This window comes from Hyperoodon ampullatus (genome assembly GCF_949752795.1).
Source record: "Hyperoodon ampullatus genome assembly, chromosome: 12".
In the NCBI taxonomy this organism is placed as follows: domain Eukaryota; kingdom Metazoa; phylum Chordata; class Mammalia; order Artiodactyla; family Ziphiidae; genus Hyperoodon; species Hyperoodon ampullatus.
Window position 1 is genome coordinate 4,205,798 of NC_136925.1, and position 17,725 is coordinate 4,223,522.

The following is a 17,725-nucleotide window of genomic DNA, read 5'->3' on the forward strand; positions in this document are numbered from 1 at the left end:
TGCTGGCTTCTTAGAATTTCCGAGTTCAGAAGTGTTCCGTTCTCCTCGATATTTTAGAACAGTTTGAGGAGGATTGGTGTTAATTCTTTAAATGTCTGGTAGAATTCTCCAGTGAAACCATGTGGTCATGGAGTTTTCTGTGTTGGGAGGTTTTTTGGTTTGTTTTTTTTTTTAATTTAAATTTTTAAACCTAAAATATGGTTGATTGACAATATTATATTAGTTTCAGTTGTACAGCATAGTAATTCAGTATTTTTACAGTTTACATTCCATTAACAGTTATTATAAGATAATGGCTCTAACTCTCTATGCTGTATACCATGTCCTTGTTGGTTGTCTATTTTACCCATGGGGGGTTGTATCTCTTAATCCTGTACCCCTAGTTTGCCCCCTCTCCTCTTCCATTTCCCCTTTGGTAACCACTAATTTGCTTTCTAGATCTGTGAGTTTGCTTCTGTTTTGCATATACATTCATTTGTATTGTTTTTTAGATTCCACATATAAGTGGTATCATACAGTATTTGTCTTTCTCTGTCTGACTTCTTTCACTGAGCATAATATCCTCTAGGTCCATTCACATGGCTGCAGTTGGAAGAATTTCATTCTTTTTTATAACAGGAATATTCCATTATGTGTGTGCATGTATACACACATACATACATACCTATATACATACCACTTCTTCTTTATTCATTCATCTGTTGATGGGCACTTGGGTTGTTTCCATGTCTTGACTGTTGTAAAAAGTGTTGCTATGAACATTGGGTGCATGTACCTTTTTAAATTAGTGTTTTAGTTTTGTTTATGGACATATACCCAGGAGTGGAATTGCTGGATCATGTGCTAGTTCTGTTTTTAGTTTTTTGAGGAAACTCCATACTGGTTTCCATAGTGGCTGCAGCAAGTTACATTCCCACCAAGGGTTCTCTTTTCTCCACATCCTTGCCAACATTTACTATTTGTATTCTTTTTGATGATAGCTATTCTGAGAAGTGTGAGGCAATATCTTATTTTGGTTTTGATTTGCATTTCTCCAGTAATTAGTGATGTTGAGCATCTCTTCATGTGCCTCTTGGCCATCTGTATGTCTTCTTTAGGAAAATGTCTGTTCAGGTATCCTGCCAATTTTTTGATCAGATTGTTTGTTTGGCTTTGGTTGTTTCATTTCTGTTGAAACGAAAAGACAACCTATGGAAAGGGTTCTAAGTTTTAAACTTTTAAGTTTAATTACATCTCATTTGTTTACTCTTGCTTTTATTTCTTTTACCATACGAGACAGATCCAAAAAAAATATTGCTAGGATTTATGTCAAAGAGGCTTCCACCTATGTTCTCTTCTAGGAGTTTTGTGGTTTCAGGTCTTACATTTAGATCTTTAATCTATTTGAGTTTATTTTTCTATATGTTGTAAGGAAATGTTTTAATCTCATTATTTTACATGTAGCTTTCCAGTTTTCCCAGCACAACTTATTGAAGAGACCGTCTTTTCTCCTTATATTCTTGCCTCCTTTGTCATAGATTAATTGACCATAGGTGCATGGGTTTAGTTCTGGGCTCTCTGTTCTGTTCCATTGATTTATATGTCTGTTTCTGTGCCAGTACCATGCTGTTTTGATTACTGTAGCTTTGTAATATAATCTGAAGTCTCGTAGGGTAATACCTCCAGCTTTGTTCTTTTTTCTCAAGATTACTTTGGCAGTTTGGGGTCTTTTGTGGTTCCATATGAATTTTAGGATTACTTGTTCTAGTTCTGTGAAAAATGTCATGGATTGCATTAAATCTGTAGATTGCTTTGGATAGTATAGCCATTTAACAATATTAATTATTCCAGTCCAAGAGTACGGGATATCTCTCCATTTCTTTTTTTTATCTTCAATTCGTGTTTTATAGTTTTCAGAGTGTAGGTCTTTCACCTTTTTGGTTAAGTTTATTACTAGGTATTTTATTATTTTTGATGCAATTTTAAGCAGGATTTTTTTTTACTTTCTCTTTTTGATAGTTTAATATTAGTGTATAGAAACGCAATGTATTTTTGTTTATGTATCTTGTATCGTACAACTTTGCTGAATTCATTAATTCTAATAGTTCTGGGGTGGAGACTTCAGGGTTTTCTATGTAATGTATCATGTCATCTGCAAATAGTGGCAGTTTTACTTCTTCTCTTTCAATTTGGATGCCTTTTATTTCTTTTTCTTGTCTGATTGCTGTGGCTAGAACTTCCAATACTATGTTAAATAGAAGTGGTATGAGTGGGCATCCTTGTCTTGTTCCTAAATTTAGTGGAAAGGCTTTCAGCTTTTCACTATTGAGTATGCTGGCTCTGGGTTTGTCATAAATGGCCATTATTATGTTGAGAGTTTTTATCATGAATGCATGTTGAATTTTATCTAATGCTTTTCCTGTGTATCTTTTGAGATGATTATATGATTTTTATCTTTCCTTTTGTTAATGTGGTGTTCACATTGATTTCGAATATTGAACCATCCTTGTGACCCTGGAATAAATCCAACTTGATCATGGTGCATAGTCCTTTTTACATATTGCTGGATTCAGTTTGTGAGTACTTTGCCTGAGGATTTTTGCATCTATCTTCATCAAAGATATTGGTCTGTAACTTTCTTTTATTGTAGTGTCTTGTTTTGGTTTTGGCATCAGGGTAATGGTGGCCTTGTAGAATAAATATGGCAGTGTTATCTCCTCTTCAGTTTTTTGGAATGGTTTGAGAAGGATAGGTATAAGTTCTTTAAATGCTTGGTAGAATTTCCCCGTAAAGCCATCTGGTCCTGGACTTTTGTTTGCTGGGGTTTTTTTTTTATTACAAAAAAACTGCTTGACTCAGTCTTGGCAGGCTGTATGTTTCTAGAAGTTTCCTCCATTTCCTCTAGATTGTCCGGTTTGTTTGCATATAACTGTTCATAGTGTTCTCTTACGATTTTTTGTATCTCTATGGTATTGGTTGTTGTTTATCATTTTTCATTTCTTATTTTGTTCTTTTGGGTCCTCTCCCTTTTCTTCTTGGTGAGCCTGGCTAAACATTTATCAATTTTGTTTATCTTTAAAAAAAAGCAGCTCTTGGTTTCATTGATCTTTTTCTATGTTTTTCAAATCTTTATTTCCTCTGATTTTTATTATTTCCTTCTGCTGACTTTGGGCTTTGCTCTTTTTCTAATTCTTTAAGGTGGTAGGTTAGGTTATTTGAGATTTTTCTTGCTCTTGAGGAAGTCCTGTATTGCTATGAACTTCCCTCTTAGAATTGCTTTTGCTGCATCTCATAGATTTTGGAAAGTTGTGTTTTCATTTTCATTTGTCTTGAGGTATTTTCTTATTTCCTCTATTTTTTTTTTTTTTTTTTTTTTTTTTTTTGCGGTACGCGGGCCTCTCACTGTTGTGGCCTCTCTTGTTGAGGAGCACAGGCTCCAGACGCACAGGCTCAGTGGCCATGGCTCACAGGCCCAGCTGCTCCGCGGCATGTGGGATCTTCCTGGACCAGGGCACGAACCTGTGTCCCCTGCATCAGCAGGCGGACTCTCAACCACTGCGCCACCAGGGAAGCCCTATTTCCTCTTTGATTTCATCAGTGACCATTGTTTTTTTAGTAATATGTTGTTTAATCTCCACGTTTGTTTTTTATCCACTTTTCTTTCTGTAGTTGATTTTCTAGTTTTATATTGCTGTGGTTGGAAAAGATGCTTGAAATAATTTCTGTCCTCTTAAATTTGTTAAGGCTTGTTTTGTGACTTTGTATGGGATCTGTACTGGAGAACGTTCCATGTGTGCTTGATATGAATGTGTATTCTGCTTTTTTTGCATGTAGTCTCATGTAGATATCAATTAAGTCTAACTGGTCTGTTGTGTCATTTAAGGCCTCTGTGCCTTATTGATTTTCTGTCTTGATGATCTGTCCTTTGATGTCAGTGGAGTGTTAACATCTCATACTATTGCATTGTTGTCAATTTCTCCCTTTATGTCTGTATTTGCATTATATGTTTAGGTGCTTTTGTATTGGGTGTGTTTATGTTAACAAGTGTAATACCCTCTTGTATTGATCCCTTTATCATTGTATAAGGCCTTCTTTGTCTTTCACTGTAGTCTTTATTTTAAAGTCTGATATGATTTTGTCTGATATGAGTATTGCTACCCACACTTTGTCATTTTTGTTTACATTTTGTTTACATGAAACATCTTTTTCCATCCTCTGACACTGTGTGTGTCTTCGCCTCTGAAGTGAGTCTCTTGTAGGCAGCATATTCAAGAGTCTTGTTTTTTTTTTTTAAAATCCAGTCAGCCACCTTATTCTTTTGATCAGAGCATTTAGTCCATTGACATTTAAAGTAATTATTAATAGGTACATACTTATTGCCACTTTATTGTTTTCCAGTTGTGGTTACCATGGGGTTCATATATGTTGACTCATAATTATATCTACTTGTTTTAAACTGGTAATCATTTAAATTCAAACACATTCTAAAAGAATCTACATTTTTTACCTTCGTAACCCACATTTTGTGTATTTGATATCATATTCTACATCTTCTTGGTTATCGCTTAACTGTTTATTTTAGTTATAGTTGCTTTTATACTTTTTTTGTCTTTTAATCTACATACTGGCTTATTTAAGTGATCTTCAGTCCTTACTGTGTATTTGACTTTCCTACTGGGATTTTCGCTTTCCTACAGATTCTTACCTCTTTTCCATTTAGAGAAGACCCTTCAACATTTCTTTTAGGGTAGGTTTAGTATGCTGAATTCTTTTAGTTTTTGCTTGTCTGAGAATTTCTTTATCTCTCCTATTCTAAATGATAATCTTGCTGGGCAGAGTATCATAGGTTTCAGGTTTTTCCCTTTCAGGATTTTGAATATATCATGCCTATGCCTTTTGGCCTGCAAAGTTTCTGCAGAGAAATCAGCTGACAGCCTTATGGGGATTCCTTTATATATGACGCTTTGTTTTTCTCTTGCTGCCTTTAGAATTCTCTTTAACTTTTGCCATTTTAATTGTATGTCTTGTTGTGGGTCTGTTTGGGTTCATCTTGTTTGGAACCCTCTCTGCTTCCTGTATCTGGATATCTGTTTCCTCCTTCAGGTTTGGGAAGTTTTCAACCATAATTTCTTCAAATCCATTTTTGATCCCCTTCTCTCTCTCCTTCTGGAACCCATATAATGCAAATGTTGGAACACTAATGTTATTGGAGAGATCTCTTAGATTGCTTTCACTTTATAAAATGTGTTTTTCTCTCTGCTGTTCTGATTTGGTGATTTCCATGATTATATCTTCCAGGTCAATTATGCATTTTTCCATATTACTTAACCTGCTATTCATTCCTTTTAGTGTGTTTTTTATTTCAGCTGTTGAGTTCTTCATTTCTGATTGGGTGTTTTTTTTTTTTATGTTTCTAATTCCTTGTTAAAATGTTCAGTGTTTAGATCAATTCTTTTACCTAATTCAGTTAAGCTTTTTATTACCAGTGTTTTGAATTACTTATCTGTTGTTTATTTCCATTTCATTATTTTTTCAGGGTTTTTTTCTTGCTCTTTGAATTGAGAATAGTTCCTCTGCCTTTTAATTTTACTTTTCTCTGCTTCTATGAACGAAGGTGAAGCAGTGACCTTTTGTGGTCTTGAAGGGGTGTTCTTATTTGGGAGTGTCCCTGTGCAGACTGCACATGCCCAGTGCCTTTGGTGGGAGGGCTGGATTTGATGTGGATGCCAGTCACATCTTTCCTGATGTTGTGCTGGCAGCTCTTACCTTGGTAGTGGGGTGTGACTGGGGATGGAGGGGCTAGAGCTGGCTCCTGGTGTGAGACAGGACTTTCTCTCTGTTCAGTGGCTGTCACCTCTCTGTCAGGGGTGGGGTCTGATCCCAAGTTGCTGAAGCAGAAGCCCTTTGTGTCAGGCTCAAGCTGCCTCTGTTCCCTTTATGTGTGTGTTTTTCTCTCTCCCAGCACCAAGACCTTTGCCCCAGAGTAGGGAGTGCTGAAGCAAGTGGGGTCTTTCACATACAGAGGTTCAACGCACTGCTTGTGTAGGTGTCTGTGGCTCCTTCAGATGCAACCCATGGTAGAGTCTTTTCCCTGGTCGTGGCTGTCCCACATCCAGTGCCACACTGCGGCACAGACTGAGTAGAGCCAAAGCATTCACTGGTGCACGGTGAGGTGGCCGTGGGAAACCCAGCAACTACCCAGACCTCTCCTCAGAGGCAAGACCCCTTTTCCCCTCACAGCCGGTTGCTGTTCCCAGCCTCCACTGTGCTCCACAGGGGAGGGGAGCCTGAATGGTTTCTCTGCGTTTATGGGGTAGGGAGGTGTTGAGGTGTGGTACAGTGGGGCCCAGAGTGGCGCGGTTGTGGGAAATCTGGCAGCTGCTAGAGCAGACCTCTCTTCACCCTGCTTCAGAGGCAGGCCAGTGCTCACACCTCATGAATAGAGTCCAGGCTTCTCCAGCCTTTCTATCTGTCCAAGCAGTCCAGGAGGCTTGTCTCCTCCACATAGGACCCCAGGACTGGGACACCCAGTCTGTGGCTTGACCCACTCACTCCCCGGGGTGGGTATCCACCTTTGCAATTTCTTATTTCCTCTGAGTTCCCTCCCAGGAGCACAGGTCCCTACCCGATCGCTTTTCTTCCTTTCCTGTGTGATTACCTTTTCCTTACGGCCTTGGTTGTTCAGTCCTTTTTCCAGTTTCCAGTTAGTTTTCAGTGAGAATTGTTCCACCTGTAGGTGTATTTTTGATGTGTTCATGGGGGGAGGTGAGCACCATGTCCCCTTACCTCCACCATCTTGATCTTTTCTTTTCCGTGTTGGGAGTTTTTTGATTACTGATTCAATCTCATTACTCATTAGTCTGTTCAGATTTTCTGTTTCTTTCTGATTCAGTCTTGGTAGGTTGTGTGTTTCTAAAAATGTATCCATTTCTTCTAGGTTACGTAGCTTTTTGGCATATAATCTTTCATACTAGTTGCTTATGATTCAGTGCATTTCTGTAGTTCAGCTGTAATGTCTCCTCTTTCACTTCTAATTCTCTCTTTTCTCCTTAGTCCAAGTAAAGCTTTGTCAATTTTGTTTATCTTTTCAAAGAACCAGCTCTTAGTTTCATTGATCCTTTCTATTGTTTTTCTGGTCTCTATTTCATTTATTTCCACTCTGATCTTTATTATTTCCTTCCTTCTAACTTTGGGCTTAACTTGTTCGAGTTCTTGAAGTGTAAAGTTAGGTTGTTTATTTGAGATCTTTCTAATTTCTTAATATATGCATTAATGCTCTAAACTTCCAGCTTTTACTGCATCCCACAAGATTTGGTATGTTGTATTTCCATTTTCATTTGTTTTGAGGTAATTTTTAAATTTCCCTTTTGATTTCTGTTTTGACCTAATGGTTGTTTAGAAGTGTGTTGTTTAATTTCCACATATTTATAAATCTTTTCACTTTCTTATTGTTGATTTCTGTTTTCATACCATTGTGGTCAGAAAAGATAGTTGGTATGATTTTATTCTTCTTAAATTTGCTAAGATTTGTTTTGTGGTCAGTATGATCAATCTTGGAGACTGTTCCATGTGCACTTGCAAAGAATGTGTATTCTGCTGCTGTTGGATGTAGTGTTCTGTATATGTCTGTTAGTCCATTTATTTTAAAGTGTGGTTCCAACATTTCCTTGCTGATTTTCTATCTGAACAGTCTTTCCATTGCTAATAGTGTGGTATTGAAGTCCCCTACTATTATTGTATTGTTGTCGATTTCTCCCTTAAGATCTATCAGTATTTGCTTAATATGTTTTGGTGCTTGGGTGTTGGGAGTGTATGTGGTTTTTTAAAAAATATTTATTTATTTATTATTTTTGCTGTGCTGGGTCTTAGTTGCAGCATGTGCAATCTTTTACTTGTGGCATAAGGACTTCTTAGTTGTGGCATGCAAACTCTTGGTTGTGACATGTGGACTTCTTAGTTGTGGCATGCATGCGGGACCTGGTTCTCTGACCAGGGATCAAACCAGGGCCCCCTGCATTGGGAGCGCAGAGTCTTACCCACTGGATCACCAGGGAAGTCTCAGGAGTGTATGTGTTATGATTGTTGTCTTCTTTATGTGTTGACCACTTTATCATTAGATAATGACCTTCTTTGTCTTTTGTTACCCTTTTTGCCTTGAAGTCTATTTTATCTAAGTATGACTATGCCCACCTTCTGGTTTCTGTTTGCTTAAAATATCATCTTCCATCCTTTCACTTTGATCCTGTGTGTCTTTAGAGCTGAAATAAGTAAAAACTGGGATGATGATCTCTGCACCTTGAATAGTGCTGTGTAATTCTACACAGCTGCCTCAGTTTCTATTTGCCCAAACAATGATTCCCAAAAGCCAGTGCTTCTCATCACATCCTTTGGCTGTCTCTTGCTCCCAACTTAAATGACTATCCATGTGCTCTTGATGCAACTGCTTAAGAATTTATCTACAAATCATTGTGGAAAACAAAGAGAGGAATAATAGGCGAAGTATCTTACTAAATTGTTGGTAAATCTATGTTCCGTTTTATTGTATGTTTATGAACACTAAGCCCAACCTGATTTGTATGTCTTGTTTAGTACCACTAAAAATGTCATTTTGACACTAAGTGCAGTATTTTACTGTTGAATTATTTTTTAAGTACTATTTTTTAATGTATTTATACACATATCATAGGAACTATCAAGAAACCTTGAGCTAAGTACTAACAGTTTCCAGCGACAGTTGCTTGCTGAAAGGAAAAGGGCATATGAGGCTAATGATGAAAATAAAGTTCTTCAAAAGGAGCTACAACAACTATATCACAAATTAAAGGTAAGCATTTTATTTTAAATGGCATCATTTCTCCCTATGTTATATATTAGATGAAGACTCTATTTTAAAACATTGTTATCATTTATATTTGGAACTTTGGTACAATATCATTTACAAAATTCTAATATTTTCTTTGGCACTTATGAAGAAAATATTTGTTAATATAATCACTATAACCAAAAATGAGACATTAGATACACTAATAGGAATGATATAACTGAAAAAAGTTATAAAATCCTGCAAGAAAGTTATGGGAACTAGAGTTTTTCTGTGTTGCATGGTTGAATAATTCAGTGTTCTTCCTCAGTAACCCCATGATTGATTATTTTTAAAGATGTTCCAAATAATGCCCTTCCTTTTCACAGTGTTTAGAGGAAGCATTAGAATTAATTAATTCTGTTAAAATAGGTGTTCTTAATTCTATCCAGAGGTCATTGATGGGTTGAAATTTTGTGCAACATTAAGTGTTTATGCATTATCTTGCATAGAATTTTCATTTTGTTAATCAAATTCTCAGAGAAAGCCATAGCTGCAAAATGGTGAAGAACACTTGTGTTTTAAAAAATGGTCTAGGGCTTCCCTGGTGGCGCAATGGTTGAGAGTCCGCCTGCCGATGCAGGGGACGCGGGTTCGTGCCCCGGTCCGGGAGGATCCCACATGCCGTGGAGCGGCTGGGCCCATGAGTCATGGCCGCTGAGCCTGTGCATCCGGAGCCTGTGCTCTGCAACGGGAGAGGCCACAACAGTGAGAGGCCCGTGTACCGCAAAAAAAAAAAAAAAGAGGGTCTAATTTTTAACTCGCCATTAATTTGGAACCCACATTTGAGAGGTGCTAATTAAATTCTTTGTCTGTGTGGCTAAGCCTGGAAGTCAGTTGAAGACATTACTATATCATGTAGGAGTGGGTAGAAAATGAATTTTGCCTTATTCTGATTTTCATGACTGCTAGTGCATATTGGACTTCCAATGGAGAATCATTGCTCTACCATAACCTAAACCTAAACCTAAATGTCCTAAAGACATTCCTTTCTATAGTTGGTAGTTACAAAGGGAAGCTGAACTTAGGTATATTCCAATTTGGTAAGGAAAATACCAGTTGAAAAGATGAGGATTTTTGTTTTATTTTAAACTGAGACTCTACATTCTTTTTTTTTTTTTTTTGTGGTACGCGGGCCTCTCCCTGTTGTGGCCTCTCCCGTTGCGGAGCACAGGCTCCGGACGCGCAGGCTCAGCGGCCATGGCTTACGGGCCCAGCCACTCCGCGGCACGTGGGACCCTCCCGGACTGGGGCACAAACTCATGCCCCCTGCATCGGCAGGCAGACCCTCAACCACTGCGCCACCAGGGAAGCCCCTCTACATTCTTAATTGTGTTGGGTTTGTTTTCAGGAAAAGGAGAGAGAACTGGATATAAAAAACATATATTCTAATCGTCTGCCAAAGTCTTCTCCAAAGAAAGAAAAAGAAATTACATCAAGAAAAAATGGTATAGTAGTTATTATTGTTGAAAAACATTGTAGTTATTAATAATAAAATAAATTAATTTTGAAGTAGAAGGAAGATGAAGGGAAAGAACTTTATTGAAATAAATTTCCTTATAGGTACTTTTCAGAAATCCTTTCACTTTCTCAGTTTTTTCCCTTGAGGTCATTACAGTTATGTTTTACCTAATTAAAATTGTTTTTCTTATTATAACTTATTTTTCTAAACTTTTATGAAAAAATATAAGCATACCCTAAACAGGAGATTATAGTATGATAAACCTTTATTTATGCATCACCACCTTTAACAGTTATACATTTTACTAATTTTATTTCACCTATTTTTTCTACTTTTTTTCTAGAGTATTTTAAAGCAAATCCCAGCTGTCATTTCATTTCACTCATATAAATATTTTGCTCTTTTTATGCATATTCTTACTTTTTTAAAAAACAAAAGTGTAATTTCCTTCTTCTCTGGTTTGCAAAAAGTTAAAAACATAAACTTTGTAAAAGTTTAATAGATTTATCCCTCAGAGTTGTCCTCAAATGACAAATTGCCAGTAAATCCTAGAAATAAAAACAGTAATAGTGAGAAGTCATGGAGCTGAGAAACGTGCATTTTCTCATTTAGAGGGTGAAGATATACCAGTTGAATTCCATATATCTTAGCACTGTTCAATATGATTGGAAAAATTCTTTTATAATTTTCATGGTAGCTGCATGCCAGAGTGATTTTACAAACCAGTGTACAAAAGAAGTACAAACCAGTGAAGACTTGGAGCTGGAGGAATATCCTATAACACCACAAACAGTTATGTGTTATGAAAACAAATGGAAAGAACCTGAACGTCTTTCTTTGGTGAGTTTAGCAATATGATTAGGTACTAAACTCTAGGTTTGAAGTTATTCCTAAATGCACAATATCAAACATTTAAAAATTTCAGCAATGAAGCTAGTGCCATAGCTGTATAAATATGCAGCTAGCCTTTTACAGGGAAAGAGATAACATCTGTGCATTTTATTAAACTCCTTTGGGTTAACACTGCATCTTTCAGATGCTTCAGAAATGTCAATTGTACTTTCTAGGTTGGAGGAAGAAGAAAAGAAAATTTTCTAAGTTTCTTACCTTTTATGTCTCTTACCAGATAGTCTCTAAAAATCCTTCTGGCTTTTATGTTTAATAGCAAGTTATAGTAGCTTTCAAATGATTTGTTAGAATTTGACTACATTTAATTTTTTTGGCCTCCTATGTAAGAGAATTTTATAGTTTAGCTGAATGTCGAGCAAAGTAATTGCAGTGGAATCTGACTTTATCTCATTCAAATTAGAGTGGAATTCAGGAGGTCTGTGTTGCATCTTCATTTAAAAGGACTCATATTGAGTACTGGAAGGTCCTTTTCTCTAATAGGGTTTTATCTTTAGTGTTTACAGTTGAAACTCTAAAGAAAACAATATACGAGGGATCCTGCATATTTCATATAATGCTATATTTTTGATACTACTTGTAAGTATCCCAGGGATCCTGAGATCACTTCCTGTGTGTGGACTGAATTGATTTCTGTGTGTACTCTAGTTTTTTTTTTTTTCTTTATTTTGTTTTTGTTTTACAATTTAGATAAGTTAGCTGTATCTGCTAAGTGTGATTCCTCCTATATTTACAAATCCTTGAGACTAGATTTTTTTTTTTTTTGAAAAGGCAAAGTGTGGAATAGCAAAGTAATTCTTAACTTTAGAAGGGTTAAAAAATTTGCCCTTTATAAGATTCAGCAGAAGCAGCAGCAGCAACCTGATATAGTGAAAGAGGATATAGCCCTGGAGTTAGCACTGCGTTTTAATTAAATTACAGTTCTAACATTTTAGTGACTTGTGTGACTTGTTGGAGCCTCAGTTTCCTAATCTATAAAACAAGGGTGGGTTACCCTTCAGGTTTGTAGTAATAACTAATCATGAAGTTTATAAAGCTCTTAAGACTAATCCTGTCACTTTAAGGGGTCCCAGCAAATGGGAGCTCTGTTAGTAAAAGTATAGGCTGTTGCTATTGGAAAGAGACCCAGAATACAGTGGCTCAAGCAAGAGATAAGATTCTTTCTCTTGTAATAAACTGAAGGTCAGTGGGTAGTCCCCAGGATAGGTAGACACTTCTGTTCCATGGTAGCCATTCTCTATCTTACTGTTTTTCGATCAAAAAGTATGCAACCGCATCTGTGTGGTTGCAATTGTCTTATCATACCTGGGAGAAGGAGGAATGAGGAAGTGGAGGGCAAACAGCTTTTGTTTTTATAAATGTGATCAGAAGTTGCATACATACTTCCACTCACATTCCATTGGTCCTGTCTAGCTGCAGGGGAGGCTAGCAAATGTGGTCTCCAGTTAGGCAGCCCTGTGCTCTGGTAAAACTTAAGGGATTCTGTAACAAAAAGGAAGAAGGGGAAAATGGATACTAGGAGACAATTCTCTACAAATCCACTAGTAATAAATTTTACTTTTATTAAGAAAAATTACACACACACATGAAAGGGACCATAAGAAACAATAAACTTTAAGTTTACATTTTTATTTGATTTAAATATTATAAGATTTATTAGTTGGAGACCTTGGGCATAATATAAACTTGAAAGATTCTATGCCATTGTCACTGCCGGTGTTACAGCTCAACACCATATCACTTGGCCTTTAATAGTTGATGAATAGCCTATATTGGTTAACTGAATTCATCAGATTTTGTTGTGAAATATGCAAAGTAAGGATACCTCTTTTTTTTTTTTAATAAACTTTTATTTATTTTTGGCTGTGTTGGGTCTTCATTGCTGCTTGTGGGCTTTCTCTAGTTGCAGCGAGCGGGGGCTACTCTGTTGCGGTCGCAGGCTTCTCATTGCAGTGTCTTCTCTTGTGTGGAGCACGGGCTCTAGGAGCGTGGGCTTCAGTAGTTGTGGCTCGTGGGCTCTAGAGTGCAGGCTCAGTAGCTGTGGCACACAGGCCTAGTTGCTCTGCGGCATGTGAGATCCTCCCAGACCAGGGCTCAAACCCGTGTCCCCTGCATTGGCTGGTGGATTCTTAACCACTGTGCCACCAAGGAAGCCCAGTAAGGATACTTCCTGATACTTGTCTCTTCAGAATTTTATGTAGGGTATTGGTTTTGCTTCCATTATAGTAGTTCTGATATGTTTTCCAAATGCCTCTTTAAAAATTTTAACTAAAGTAAGAAATAATCTTGTGTGCTTTGGAAAATCTTTCACAGGTGGTAACTTGTAGCTTGCTGCTTTAGAAATGGAAAATTTGCTTTAATTTCTAACAGTTGGGATTGTGCTTAATGGGAGATAAATCTATGATATTTAAATTGCTTTTTCCCCCTTTTCCTGCATGTGAACTTGCATTTAAAAAAAATGTATAATAGGATCTGGAATCTCAAGAGAGAGATGATCATGAAGAAGCAGGGATTCTAAACCCAGTTGTGGAAAGAGAAGACAAATTTGTTAAAGATCAAGGACTCCATGCTGTGAAACAGGAGGCTGAGAAGCTGGAGGATGGTAAGAAAGAGTTTAAGCAAGTCATAAGTCAGCATCCCTTGGAAAAGAAAGGGTTAATATCCCCTAATATCTTCCAGCTGAACAGTGAATTGGTTATACAGAACAAGAAAAGGTTGATAGAGTGGTGGGGGGAAGTATGTATGCAACTTCTGATCTATCAAGCAGTCACAAACATTTGAATGAAGTTACTAAGGAAAGAAAAAGAATGAAGACTGTAAGTCAGTTGCTATTTGGGATTAGGGGATAGAAACAAGTTACCTTCAGAAAATTCAGATGAAGTAAAATTCAGTTGAAAGGGGAAAAAAATTCTTTGTGTATTAACTAAAGCTTGATGAAGAGATAGCTGAAAGACAACCCTGTTTATTGGTTTGACCTTGAGACTGTCTAGTCTGTAGACCAGCCCAAACATTAGAATCAGTGAATTGTGAGGCCTTGAATATATTCCTATAATTTTTCTTTGGTTTTAATATATAAATCTTTAACATATTCAACCATTAATGTGGAAGTTTAGTGAACCAATTCACATAGTTTCAGATACTGGAAATGAAGTTCAGGAATAAATTCATTTCCATTTGGATAAAATGTCTTAAAGGTATAAGCGAGAAGGATCCCAGACTCTAATCCTTTGCATGTATTTTATTAATTATGTATTAGCTGTTTACAGAGAAATACTGTTTTTCCCTTAAAGTTAACAAAAAATCATGACCTAATTGTTGCTTAGAGTATGTACACTTTTGTGTGTGTATTTAAAACAATCTAACAGTTGAAATAGAAGCCACATTTATATCACTGTTGGCTAAACCACAAAGGAAGACACTTGCACATGTTAAACTATAGAGTAGAAAATAGGTATTATGGTCAGCTCTGTCTAGGAACCAGGAAAAGGAATAAAGTAACAGAAGACTATCACTTCTTTGTCATTTTTGACTGATGTTTTTTTTTTCCTGGAGTCTGTGTGGAATGATCTGATTATCAGTGAGAATATGTGCCATTTACTAAAGTTACCAAATGCGTAGTGTTCTTACATGTTTAATATTTTTAGTTTTTTCATTTAGAAATCCTTTCAAAGTTATAGTAAAGTGGCAATAATAGCCAGAGAACCACTTAAGAGTAAGTTGTATACTTCATGGCCATATCCCATATCCTAAAATACTTTCATATGTATTTCTCCAAACTAAGGACATTCTCTTTTATCATTCCAGTATAGTTTAACTTCAGGAAATTTAACTTTGATACAACACATTTCTCCAGTCTGCCATCCACAGTACAGTTTTGTCAGTTGACACAGTGTTGTCCTTTATAGCATTTTCTTCCCTTTAGGATGTGATCATGAATTGCATTTAGTTCTCATATCTTTTCAGTATCCTTTCATCTAAAACAGCTTCTCAGCCTTTTAAAAATATTTTGTGAGATTAACATTTTTCATGAACACTGACCCATTTTTTAAATAAAATGTTTCTTGTTTGGGGTTTATCTGAAGTTTTCTGTTAATTAAATTCAGGTTATTGCATCTTCTGTCAGAACACTACATAAGTGATGTTGTATCCTCTTCTCAGGGTATGACATCCAAAGGTTCAATTTATTTTTAAATTTAAAGTCTTTGCTCCACCCGTCCCACCATCCTCCATTCAGTGTACAGCACACTATTAGGTATAAAAAGTAGGCAGAGAACCTTCTTCCTCACCCCTAACTTGAAGAACAACATTTTTTCTATAATTGTGAATCTTAAATATATATTAAGTAGATATTTTTTTTTGAAACCCTGAATATCAAGTATAAAAATGAAATTTATGGTGTCCACCCTCACTGTACTGATCATACACAAATTAGATAAAGCTATTGTTTTGTAAAAGATGAGAGTTGAGTTTTCTTATTTGAAAATACTACTATAAAATCCCATTTTTAAAATGTGATTTTATACAGAGCGGGAAAGAGAAGAACTTGCTAAAAAGCAAAAGGAAAAGACATCTTTGTTGGAGAGAGAAGAAAAGCCAGTGTTGGAAACTGGAAGATACCAAATGGAAACGTACCAAATTCAAAATACTGATAAACTGGAAGAAGAGGAAGAAGAAAGGCTAAAGAGAGAAATGCTACTTGCTAAACTGAAGGAAATCAGCAGAGAATCCCAAGGTCCTCGGAATCTAAAATATCCTTCTCTGCCATTGCTTCCTGATTTGGAATCAAAACTGCGCTCCCCAGAGAGAAACCCCAAAACACACACATTCTTTGAATCCCCAGAGAGATTATTTAATGGGCATCATTTGCAAGACATCAGTCTTTTCAGTACAAAAGGAGATGGTCAGAATCCGGGCAGTATCAGAAAACCATCCTCTCCAGATGAGCTTGCATTTGGTAGCTATGTGCCTTCATTTGCGAAAACATTAGGGAAGTCAAATCCAGTTAGCCAAAAAAGTAGCCTTTTGGATTTCCAAAGAAACAATATAGAGAAATTTAGTAAAGACAGTGTCGATTTAATTACAAGAAAAGAGAAAAAAGCTAATCTGATGGAACAGCTATTTGGTGCCAGTGGCGGCAGCAGCATTTCCTCTAAAAACAGTGACCCAAATTCTCTGGCTGCGACCAGTAGAGACTTTGACCCTCTAAGTTTTCTCCCTGGGGATAAAAGCAGCAGGGGTAGGGAATATGTTGATGATGATGATGACTTTTTCTTCAGCGAAGGAAAAAGTTTTAATCCAAATAGACACCAATTAAAACATGCAAACAATAAACCAGCAGTAAAAGCAGCTGATTCTGTAGAAGATGAAATTGAAGAAGTAGTACTGAGATGACTGACTAGAGTATATATTTTTTCCAATTGTAAATGTTAAAATGTTTTAATACAGTATTATAAACAGACTTTTAAATAAATATTAAGAAGTCCTTATTAAGCAATAGTTTTTAAAGTATAAATAACAGCGGAAATAAAAAGTAGATCATATCCCACCACATAGCTAGTTTGCCAAGAATGAAGCATGCTCTTTTGCCTGAAACCGAAAATAGAGATGCATCTTACTTTCTTTTTACAAATAGGTTTTACCTCTGAATCAGCTCAGTGGGGAGTTTTACTCCATTGGTGTACGTATTCATTTTCTATTTTATCCCTATTTATTTATTTATTTTTGGCCCTATCCTCTCTGAGCTAAATACAGTCTTCCTGCTGATTGTCGAATGGAAGAGTGAGAGACTCTGTTGGGAAGTGTGGCAAGGCTGAGGTACTCTTAAGTGGAACAGTGACAACATGGGGACTTCCCATTCCTCTGGAAGTAACCACAGTTAAATGCTACTCATTTCCCAATTACAGAGTCTCGTTAAATCACTTACCTACAACTGTGCTAATACATTAGGTTGAATTCAGAAGATGTTTGTTTGGGTGGACAGTTCCCTGTCATGGCTCCCAGAGGCTTGGGTGCAGTGTAATCAGTAATTCGTTTTCTTGATCTCCTACGCTTTTTATATCTCAGTGACTAGATGTGAGAGTTCATACCAAATACACGGAATAGAAGAAATTTCATCCCAAAATAGCAAGATTTTCAACTCAATTATGTTTCCAGAGTAACGTAACTAGGAAATTTTAATACATACTTTTAAGATTTGAACTTACTGTCAAACCAAAGAGACAACGATAGTGTGATACTATTGGACTTACAGGGCTAATTTTAAAGCAACCTTGGTTAAAATTGTTTTAGAGATGGGGCTCCTGCCTTGCTGAGTAGGGTGGTTGATTTTCTGTTGAAAAGTGTTTGGTCTTTTGCTGTTTGTAGCTCACTTCAGCTGCAAAGGAGTTGATGACCTTGGCTTAGCTGGGCATGATTGGTCTTTAAGAAACAGTAATACACCACCAACCAAGGAGAAAACACAGTTCAGATGAAGAGTGGTGGAAATAGTGCATCAGGGGAAGAATAAATAAATGTTGATT

General features: G+C 36.6%; 1 protein-coding gene across 1 annotated transcript in view; it reads left to right on the forward strand.

Moving 5' to 3' along the window:
- Nucleotides 1-16,598, forward strand: part of LCA5 (lebercilin LCA5) — a gene marked incomplete at both ends in the record, with an annotated part of 58,326 nt that extends 41,728 nt beyond the window's left edge. The window contains 5 exons of the mRNA XM_079716758.1: nucleotides 8,666-8,803; nucleotides 10,191-10,287; nucleotides 10,999-11,141; nucleotides 13,677-13,809; nucleotides 15,733-16,598. Coding sequence (XP_079572884.1) covers nucleotides 8,666-8,803; nucleotides 10,191-10,287; nucleotides 10,999-11,141; nucleotides 13,677-13,809; nucleotides 15,733-16,598 — 1,377 coding nt within the window. The remainder of the gene's footprint in view (nucleotides 1-8,665; nucleotides 8,804-10,190; nucleotides 10,288-10,998; nucleotides 11,142-13,676; nucleotides 13,810-15,732) is intronic.
- Nucleotides 16,599-17,725: the final 1,127 nt, after the last annotated feature.